We start from the raw sequence: 10,725 nt of genomic DNA on the forward strand, positions 1-10,725 counted from the left end.
TGGAGGGCCCCCTTTTCCCCCTTGTGGAGGGACATCCAGTCTTCCAGGGAGGGCAAGGTGTGTGGTCAAGGCCGAGGTGGGGTGGGGGTGGGGTCCTCCATTGCCCCCAGGTATGAAGTGTGAGGGGTTAAGAAGGGGTGCCTCCGGGGGCGCCTGGGGGCTCCGTCGGTTAAGCGTCCGACTTAGGCTCAGGTCATGATCTCAGGTTCGTGGGTTCGAGCCCCGCGTCAGGCTCTGTGCTGACAGCTCGGAGCCGGGAGCCTGTTTGGGATTCTGTGTCTCCCTCTCTCTCTGACCCTCCCCTGCTCACCCGCGCTCTCTTTCTCTCTCTCAGAAATAATTAAAACATTAAAGAAAAAAAAAGAAGGGGTGCCTCTGTGTGGGGAGGGGTGGGGGTGCTGGGTGCTGGGCCATCTCTGCCCAGGGTCAGGGTCAGGGTGGGAGGGTGGCCCCAGGTTGACCCTGCTTTGCCCTCAGACATGAAACCGCTTGTGGTTGAGAAGCTTGGACACTTTCCCCTCCCCCTTCAAACCCGCAGGAAAGTTCTAGGACACCTGGGAATTACCCTGTGGTTCTCTGCAAAGCTACAGCGTATTTCTCCAGAATATTATTTTAACTCGTGGTTTCCTCCAGGACAACCTGATTTAAAATAAATAAAACCCCGGGGTCCTGTGCTCCAGCTTTTCCGTGAATTTCTTCCGTCTGAACGGCTGTTCTCATTTTCACTGTAGAAATTTGTGACCCGATGGATTCTGACACGAGCCCCGGGGCTTCAGAGAGGTCGACTCACAAACACAAGGTAAAAGGAGAATTGACTTCATCGGAAAGGCTCTGTTTCCCCCCTTTTAAGGCTTCGTCAACATTGTCTGGAATGCGAATTGTGAGGTGTTGTTTTTTTTTTAAATTAATCTCTGTGCTTAAATGGGGCTTGAACTCAGGACCCTGAGATCAAGAGTCTCTCTGCGTACTGAGCCGGCCAGGCCCCCCCGGGAGTGATAAGCTTGTCGTTTTTTTCAGTTGGGATAAGAGACATGAAAAGAAAATCCTGTCTTTCCTTGTTATTATAGCTCAGAGTAACTGTACACAAAACGTGTCTGGTCAAAACAATATCAGGTATGGTAGGAAGGTGTCCATCATAAGATTTAATACGGGGCGGAGGGAACGGGGGAAAAAACCCTCCGGCACCAGGGTGGCTCAGTCGGTTGAGCGTCTGACTTCTGCTCAGGTCATGGTCTCGTGGTTCGTGAGTTCGAGCCCCTCATCGGGCTCTGTGCTGACAGCCTGGAGCCTGGAGCGGCTTCTGATTCTGTGCCTCCCTCTCTCTGCCCCTCCCCTGCTTGTGCTCTCTCAAAACTAAATACACATTAAAAAAGAAAAACACCTATTTGTTTNAGGGTGGGACCCGCAGGCAGGAAAGGGAGATAATTCTCAGTCTCTGTCTTGACTTCATTTATTTTTGGTCTTTTTTTTGTTATTAACATTTTTTTTAATGTTTTTGAGCGGGAGAGGGGAGGGGAACAGAGGGTCCGGAAGCAGGCTCTGTGCCGACAGCAGAGAGCCTGGTGCAGGGCTCGAACTCATGAACTCTTTTTTTTTTTTTTTTTTTTTTTCTAGATCTCCTGTGATTTCCTTCAAATAGGTCNAACTCACGAACTCTTATGACCTGAGTTGAAGTCGCACAACTGAAGCACCCAAGTCCTCCTCTGACTTCACTTTAGACTGTTAGACTTGAGTGACTATTGCCCAGGCGCTGACCCTGGCCCAGGGGCTGGGCTGCGGGGATGATGAAGCCGTCCCTAAAGGGCACGTGTCCGAAGGACATAGAGTGTGTGTGTGTTTGGGGGGTGGTGTTTATACTCGGAAGAGAAACCCTCACCAGCTTCCTGCGCTCCCCGGTGCCTGGGCCAGGAAAGGGGCTCAGATATTTGAAGCCTGAACCAGATCTTAAGTTTGTGTCAAGCAGGTAGAGGAATGAAGGCAGAGCGTCCCGTGAAACGATAGACATGTGACCACCGCCGTCTCCACCCCAATAAAGCCAGTCCTCTCAGGAACAGCTTTCGGGGTTGTGGAGTTTGAGTCTTCCAGAACAAATTTTATTGCAAAGAAACGGTGCTGTGCTTGCACTAGGGTTGTCGCTATTAATGAATATTGTTAAGAGATAACTTAAAACATTTTTTTTTTTAATGTTTTATTTATTTCTAGGAGAGAGAGAGAGACAGCGTGAGCAGGGGAGGGTCAGAGAGAGAGGGAGTCACAGACTGAAACAGGCTCCAGGCTCTGAGCTGGCAGTCAGCACAGAGCCCGACGCGGGGCTCGAACCCACGAACCGCGAGCTCATGACCTAAGCGAAAGTCGGACGCTTAACCGACTAAGCCACCCAGGCGCCCCAACTTAAAACATTTTTAATATTTACTTTTGAGAGGGAGAGAGACAGAGGGCGAGCAGGGGAGGGGCAGAGAGGGAGACGCAGAATTGGAAGCAGGCTCTGGGCTCCGAGCTGTCAGCACAGAGCCCGACGCGGGACTCGGACCCACAAACCACGAGATCGTGACCTGAGCTCAAGTCGGACGCTTAACCGACTGGGCCACCCAGGTGCCCCAAGAGACAACTTTTAGATTCTTTTCCTTTAAAGCAGAGATGCAAAATGGACTGAGTAGTGAGGTCACCTTAGTGATCAACCTAGAACAAACCTGGTTCGAATTCTGACGCTCCCCCACCCCACCCGGCCTCTTGACAGCGGTGGGCGGGGCGAGGCGGCTCACCGTATTTGTTCTCCTTTTTTCTAGACCTTGAGAGGAGACTCACTGAGTTCCTCTTTGTCAAAAGATCATTCTGCATGTGCTCTGCTCCTCCCTGCAGACCAGCGTCTCTTTCCCCGCGGCCCCCACCCCTCGGAAGCTGGCTGTCTGGACTTCACCTTCACCTTCTGTTTGTAGCCCCGGCTCCTGGGCTTCTGGGCTCCAGGTAGGAACCGTCAGAGGCAGCTTCATGCAGCTGGGGAGCGGGCTTGACCCCCCCCAGGGCCACCCTTCCTGGGCGAGGCTCCAGGGGCGCAGTGACAAGTTGGCTGGGGCGGGTCCCAGGGAGCTTGAAGCAAAGATTAAGGAGTCTTGGACCTGGACGTCCTGCCTTCTGCCCTCCCCCCAGACGAGGCCACCCCAGTCTCTGGGGCTTTGGACTCGGGAAAGTCCTGGCCCATCACCTTTTCCTTCTTCCTGCCTCGCTGGCAGGCATTTAACCTCGCAATTAGAAAAGTGTAAAAATGGCTATATGTTCATTCATTTGTTAATTTTTTAAATTTATTTTAAAAAATTTAATGTTTGTTTCTGAGAGAGAGAGAGAGAGAGAGAGAGAGCGTGAGCAGGAGAGGAGTAGAGAGGGAGACACAGAATCCGAAGCAGGCTCCAGGCTCCAAGCTGTCAGCACAGAGCCCCACGCAGGGCTTAACCCCACAAACCGCGAGATCATGACCTGAGCCGAAGTCGGACGCTTACCCGACTGAGCCACCCAGGTGCCCCTATTTATTTATTTATCTTAAGTGAGCTTCATGCCCAGCATGGAGCCCAATGCGGGGCTTGAACTCACAACATAAGATCAGACCTGAGCTGAGATCAAGATTTGGATGCTTAACAGACTGAGCCACCCAGGCGCCCCTTTGCTATTTATTATCCAGCGTTTTATTAATGCACCAAAACATTGTTTATAAAGCAGAAATTGTAAAGCTTTGTTAGGAAAATGGGCCAAGTGTTCATCTTGTAACAAATAAATTACCATGTTGACTCTGAGCCGTTTGGCAGCTGGGTCATGTCAGCATCAAAGGGGCCTGGTGTCTGGCTTGGGGCTGGGGGTGGGTCAGTGTAGCCACCCTGGAGACTACGGGGCAGGGACACCTCCTGGGGGGAAATGCACCCTGGGGCGCCTGGGCAGCTCAGTCGGGTAAGCGTCCGACTTCGGCTCAGGTCATGATCTCACGGTTCGTGGGTTCGAGCCCCACGTCGGGCTCTGTGCTGGCAGCTCGGAGCCTGGAGCTGCTTCGGATTCCGTGTCTCCCTCTCTCTGCCCCTCCCCTGCTTGCGTTCTGTCTCTCAAAAGTAAATAAACATTAAACATTTAAAAAAATAAAAAAAATAGAACCATCTGTGACTACTGGATATTAAAAAATGCACTTGGCCTTGGATGTAGCGGATGTGGGGGTCTGTGGGACACGCACACGGGAGTCCAGGAAATCTCTGTTGAGCGTCGACTTTGTGTTCCGTGCTGTGCCAGGCTTTGGGGACACAGCTGTGGACAGAGAAGCAGGACGGCCAGGTGATGGAGCCCCGCTGAGAGGCGCCGTGGGCCCCAGAGAAGGAGCAGGAGGGCGCGGGGACTGCCAGAGTGACAGGGACCAGGGTGGGTGCCGTGCGCGTGCGTGAGAGGCGGCGGTGTGAGGAGGAGGTTGAAATGTGAGCTGGGGCCTCGTGGGAGGGTGGCCTTAGTGTAAAGAGAGGTTAGAAGTGAGGGGCTCAAGCCTTGAGGTGGGACCCCCAGCTCTGGAGGGGTGGAGGGAGCGGAGCTGGGAGGGGAGAGGAGGGAGGAACCGGCATTGCTCTGGTGGGGAAGGTGGGGAGAAGCAATGGGGTTCTGGGCTCCTCTGGAGGGTAAAGTCCGTGCTGGCTGGTCAGCGGGTGTGGAGTTTGGAAGGGGGGGGCGGTGATGGGAAGACTTTTCTAGTTTGAGCAGAAAGAAGCTGGGCCTGGGGGCCGGGGGCGGGGTNCGGAGGTGCGGAGCCGGGAGATGGAGACCGGGGTCCCCAGAGGCTGGGGGTGGGGCCTGGGTGCAGGTGCGTGTGGGTGCACAGGAGCGGGTGTGTGCCCCGGGGCAGATGCTGGGGGGGAGGCGGTGTGGCACTGAGGGTTAGAGCTTAACACCCAGGACTCCCTCGAAGCTAGAGATTTGGTGGCTCTCGGGGCAGAGGTGGTGACTTCTAAACTCTCCATTAGGAGATTTTCAAACATGCGCCCGAAGGGGATGGGCTAACGTTCCCGCAGCTGCCCCGGGCCTCACCTGCTCCCCTGAAATCATGAGCTTCCCACCCACCCCCGCAGCTGTGAGGGGACAGGTGGCCCTTGGGGTAAAGGGCTGAGCCTTGGAGCCCTTACATCCCACCTGCAAATAGTTCACCAGCTAGCATCCTGCCCCGCAGGTGTAACTGTTTGTGGGCAAGTGAGTAGAAAGGAGCCAGTGTGGGGACACCTGGGGTGGCTCAGTCATTTGAGCGTCTCTTGATTTCAGCTCAGGTCATGACCCCAGGGTCCTGAGATTGAGCCCCACCCACACCGGGCTCCCCACTGAGTGTGGAGCCTGCTCAAGAGTCTCTGCCTTTCTTGGGGCGCCTGGGTGGCTTAGTCAGTTAAGCGTCTGACTTTCGCTTAGGTCATGATCTCGCGGTTCGTGGGTTCGAGCCCCGCGTCGGGCTCTGTGCTGACTGCCAGCNAAAGAGTCTCTGCCTTTCTCTGCCCCTCCACTGCATTTCTGTCTCTCAACAAACAAACATTAAAAAAAAGCCCATGTGTGGATCCGGCCAGCATGTCCTGGGGACGCACAGGGCGGTCCATGGTCAGGGTCTGGAGGTCCTCATGTATTTATAACGTTTAATAGTTGTTTTTTTTAATGATTCTCTTTTTAAATACTTTTAATCCTTATTTTTGAGAGAAAGAAGCAGAGTGTGAGCAGGCGAGGGGCAGAAAAAGAGGGAGACCCAGAATCCAAAACAGGCTCTGAGCCGTCAGCACAGAGCCCGACGCGGGGCTCGAGCCACAAACCGTGAGATCATGACCTGAGCCGAAGTCGGACGCTTAACTGACTGAGCCCCCCAGGTGCCCCCGTGGTGACCCTTGTGATGAGGGCACTGGCCCTCTGGGCGGCCTCCCCAAACCCATAGTCCTTGTGGATTCAGAAGAAAAACGTCAGACGAACCCCAGTGACGGACATCTTACAAGACGGTCCTCAGAACCGTCAAGTCATCGAGAGCGAGGAGACCAGAGAGGCTGTCACGGCCGAGAGCGGCTAAGCGGCCGTGGCAACTGAATGGAGTGTAGGGTCCTGGGGGGGACCCGGAGCCTGGGATAGGACACGAGGTGAAAACTAGTGACATCTGAAGGAAGTACAAATGGACTTCGGTTAATACTTAAGGAAATTGATTTTTGCTGGGAACCTTTCTGGCCGTGAAAATGCTAACGTGCCTTGTGCTTTAGGGTCTGTTTATCTCCTTTCCTGTTTCCCTGACCTTTGCCGGGAACTGGTGTTCCACGGAGCCCACTTTGGGAAGCGGGAGGCAGCCATGTGTGTTGTGACGGACGCGCTTCCTCACAGGGCCTGGCGGTGCCTTCGCGCAAGGACTCTTGAGGAAAGCAAGTGACACGAGACGGGGGTAGGTTTGCAGCCCTCGTGCCGTTGGTAAGTTGTTTTGTTTTTTGAGTGGGTGTTCTCGCTCTTCTTTGGGTGCCTGTTGTGTTTTTAAAAAGTTTTTTTAACAACCTCACCCTTGGGAAAAGCTGAGTTTCTGTCACCTCGGGTGAGGAGTCAGTCCCCATCCTGGGCTCACATTCTTCATCTGTTAAACGGGGAGGACATTTGAAGTGAGTGGGTGCCCCCCGGCAGTCTAGAACTTTCAGTGTCAGTGAATGTGTGACATTTCCAACGAGCTCGCTACGAGCGAGCTTCTCGGTGCGAAGGGGCTTTCCAAACCACACGAGGCGAAGCCCACGGGCCACGCTCCCACGCCACCAGCTCCGTGGGTTCACTAAGACACTTTTTGAAGACTCCCTGGATTTGTCCTGGGAAGGGGGGATCCCGCCGTGGAATCCAGTCGTGCTGGGACGCAGCTCTGCCTCTGACATGCATCCTGCACAGCGGTGGCCGTCACAGCCACGGCACACAGTCCCACAGCTCCAGAAGGTTCCCTCCTGCCCTTTTGTGGTCCACCCCTCACCCACCCCCAGCAACCAGCGAGTGACCTGTGCTTTGTCCCTGTGAACTTGATGTTTTTTTAGTGAAGTGAAAAGTCCGTCCCAGAAGGCCCCCTCCCCGGCCATGGCTGCTCTGAGGTCCCGCCAGCCCAACTGCATCAGGGCAGCATTTGCCAGCACCAGGGCCGCCTTCCGGAAGAGGCAGAGAAACATGCCCCATCGCTTCAAGGTGCTCTCCTGCTCGCTGCCCCCTCCCCTGCTAGTGGAGATGGGGGCAGGGCAGGGAGGGCGGGAGACCCCGTGTGCCCGAGACCAGAAACCCTTGCTCGGAGCCCTCACCCTCTGTGGAAGGGGTATTCTCTGCGGTTCTTAGTAAAATCTTTACGGGGCTTCTCTTCTCAAAAGCAGATGTGTTCAGACTCCTGTCCTTTGGGAGTCTGTCTTTTGATGAGAAAGAGCTGCTTTCCCCGGCAGCCTGGGATTAGTGAGGAAGGTTCTAGAATATCTGGTGCCAGCCCTGGGTTCTTCGAGGGACCCTGAGCAAGCAAGGCCTGGCTGTTGTCTGGGCTTCATCCGTAAAGGAAGGGGTTAGGACGGGTGATCTAGAATCTTCCATGATCTCCTGGCTTTGGGTTTAGAATAAGTTCCGGGGTTCTCTCTCCCTGATTAAATCCAGCTGCTGAATCCGCTCTCCTGCCACATTCCTGGGTCTACTTTCCCTATTTGCGGTGGCCCAGGTTTGCATTTCAGTCCCTCAGACCAGGGGGTCCTTCTTGTCCACCCCGAGGGCTGCCGCCCACCGAGGGTCCGGCGTAGCAGGGCTGCAGGCTGCCCTCGGTGCCTTGCTCTTGAACGCTGAGCTGCTGGCCACCTGCTTTTGTAGAAAGAGTATTCAGCGCTTTTCTTTTTTTTTTTCTTTTACACGTTTCCCCAGATCAATCACAAAAAGAATCACATGGACTTAATTGAAGGTCTCTGGAGAGAGGTGCGTGCTAGAATGAGCCGGCAGCCGGTGTCCTCCCTTAGGGGACGGTGCAGCCCCTCCCCAAGTCCAAGTCCCCGGAACCAGGCATGGGCCAACCTTTCAAGTAGGCCTTCCCAAGGGGCCTGCTTGGGGCCTGCTGTGTGTGCGCTGTTCTGGTTGAGAGCGGAGTTTCTGTATTTTAGAAGAAGCTTCACTTTGATATGTAAAAGGATGTTTCCTTTTTTTCTCCCTAAAAAATTTTAAGAAAAAGACTCAAAGTAGCTTGTCCTGGAGGGATGACAAGACCGTGAGTGTGAGTAACTGCAACCTCAAAATTAATCTCTACCCCCAACATGGGGCTCAAACTCGCAACCTGGAGACCAGGGGAGGCCCGTTCTGCCGGCTGGGCCAGCCAGGCGCCCCTCCACGTTGATTTCAGTCAAAATTAAAGCCAGTCTCCGCAGTCAGTTCGGGGATCTGATGGTGTTTTGAGACACAGGTCGTGCTGGAGAGAGGGGTTGTGTCTGCTGCCCTGTCCTTCTGAACCGTTCTAGCCAGGGGACAAACGTCCTATCCTGGCATCCCTTGGTGTAAGCATGGATGCTGTTGGCTGGTTGGCAGGCTGGGACCGTTAGCCCCCTGCCCGCTCGCACCCCCTCGGGCCTGGACCTTGAGGCCGTCGCGGGTTGCAGGATGCTGGCTTTGTGAATTCCGACAACTCTGATTTCTGAATCTGAAATGATTACCGTTGCCTACAGATGACGGCGTTAGCTATTTTTATTCCCTTTTTTGGGGAATATGTAACCGCATTGACCGTCCATAGAAGAAATGGCCGCCTCGGGAGGTTTTCCCCGCCCGCGGGAGATGACCCCATGGGGGTCCCTGCACTGGCTCGGCCCCGGGGCTCTTTCTCAGGGTGTGGCTGAAGCCCCGTGGTCGGTGAGGAGGGAGACCAGGCAGGTTACGGGTCCTCACAGGGCCCCTGGCGTGTCTGGGAGGAGGCGTCTGTGTAGCTCTGGGAGTTCTGGGGGCGCAGCTCCCCACTGTTAGCATGGGAGGTGACGGTGGTCAGTCACGGGGCCTTAGACTTTCCTGGAGACCTTCGCTCCCAGAGCTAATCAGTCAGGCAGGAAGGTAAAAAGCTAGAGTAAGAAATAGGAAATGTGGGTATAAGGTCAGGTCAGAAGTAGGAAATTCAGGTCAAGGAGCTGGGGTACAAGGTCAGGTGCACACAGTGGAGCTGGGTGCTAAGGGACTCTGGGAGGGCGTGAGCTCAGACACCCTCCCCTCCCCCGGGTGGTGGGCTGGGTGGTGTGGACCGGCCTGTGCACAGCACTGGGAAAAGGGCTTCAAGTGACGGTGGGGCTCAGATTGGGCGCCCAGTGATGGTGGACCCTCAGGCTTTTTGGATGCTCTGGGGTGTTTGTCTAATGCCTATTTATTTATTTTTAATTTTTTAAGTGTTTATTTTTGAGAGTGCAAGCTGGGGAGGGGCAGACAGAGAGGGGTCAGAGGATCCCAAGCAGGGTCTGTGCTGTCAGCAGAGTCCAAGGCGGGGCTCAAACCTGTCAACTGAGAGATCACGACCTGAGCCAAAGTTGGATGCTTAACTGACTGGACCACCCAGGTGCCCCTATTATTCCTTTTTTTTTTTTTTTTTAAGTTTATTTAGAGAGAGTGAGATGAGAGAGTGCTGGTGGGGAAGGGGCAGAGGGAGGGAGAGGCAGAATCCCTCAGCGCAGAGCCTGATGCTGGGCTCGAACTCACGAACTGTGAGATCATGGCCTGAGTCGAAATCAAGAGTCGACCCTTGACTGAGTCACCCAGGCGCCATCTAATGCATTTTTAACGATTGTGAGGCTGAGAGGCGAGATTTGCCGCCATCACTGATGGAAGGAATAATTTAGGCGTGTTGTCCTTTGCCCTGGTAGAAGTTGCCAATTGGTTCAGAAACAAACGATGTCCCCAGGTTTTAGATCCTTGCGACGGCGAGTCTTGGGAAGACCCCCTCGGCCGTTCCGTCTACAGCTTCGGCACCTGCTGTCCGGGCGACGTGACCTGTGCTGTCCCTTCACACGCACTGAACCCCGAGAGTCTGGAAGTCCACGTAGAAGACCCTCTCTCCTCAGGAGCCCCAGACCTCAGGGAAGCTGCCAGCGGGGTCCCTGCGTCCCCGGAGGCCGAGGACGTGGACATGCCCCCTGCGGAGCCCGGGGGTGGGCGGCCCAGGCTCTCCGGAGCCCCAGAGGACTGGAGGATGGCGGAGGAGTGGCCCACGGCGGCCGGCCCCCCCGTCCCGGCCACGGAGCCCGCTGAGCCCGGCAGACACACGCCAGGCAGGACCCCAGGGTCCCGGCCACCACCCAGACTCCGGAGTGAGAAGGACAGGGGGCCCAAGCTCACCGTCTCCAAGAGGAAACTGGAACTCTTACTTGCAGAGCCTGAGAAAAGTAAGAGGAAGAGGCGGTGTGCGGCCCAGACCCAGGTGAGCGGGGTTGGTCCGAGCCAACGTCAACGGACGCGTGTCCTTTGTGTGTCTTCAGTAAGGAGAGCCGGGCGCCCACCTGTTTGCTGACAGATGGGTGTCCGGGGGAGGAAAGGTCCTGTGTGGCCCTCGCAGAACCCACTTCCCCCAAATCCGAGCATTTCCTTACTGTTTATACATTCGTAGAACTAGTAATTTTTTTCAAAACCTTAATTCATGGTACCCATTGTTCTCCACCCTCCCGGAGTGTGTGCTCTGGGGGAGGGGAGGGGGAGCAGGGGTGAGGGACGGGGTGGACAGGGGAGGGGCTCTCGGGGTCGCTGACT

The 10,725-nt window shown here is 55.2% G+C and overlaps 1 protein-coding gene across 1 annotated transcript in view; it reads left to right on the forward strand.

Annotated features, from left to right (window-relative positions):
• The first annotated feature begins 4,268 nt into the window (after nucleotides 1-4,268).
• The window catches only part of LOC144241839 (uncharacterized), a 6,989-nt gene continuing 532 nt past the window's right edge, over nucleotides 4,269-10,725 (forward strand). The window contains exons 1-5 of the mRNA XM_077776470.1: nucleotides 4,269-4,392; nucleotides 6,355-6,412; nucleotides 7,035-7,179; nucleotides 7,885-7,935; nucleotides 9,884-10,399. Of these exons, the coding sequence (XP_077632596.1) occupies nucleotides 7,075-7,179; nucleotides 7,885-7,935; nucleotides 9,884-10,399 (672 nt within the window). The 5' untranslated portion in view covers nucleotides 4,269-4,392; nucleotides 6,355-6,412; nucleotides 7,035-7,074. The remainder of the gene's footprint in view (nucleotides 4,393-6,354; nucleotides 6,413-7,034; nucleotides 7,180-7,884; nucleotides 7,936-9,883; nucleotides 10,400-10,725) is intronic.

The sequence above is a fragment of the Crocuta crocuta genome, unplaced genomic scaffold, assembly GCF_008692635.1.
Source record: "Crocuta crocuta isolate KB4526 unplaced genomic scaffold, BGI_CrCroc_1.0 scaffold8, whole genome shotgun sequence".
NCBI lineage: Eukaryota > Metazoa > Chordata > Mammalia > Carnivora > Hyaenidae > Crocuta > Crocuta crocuta.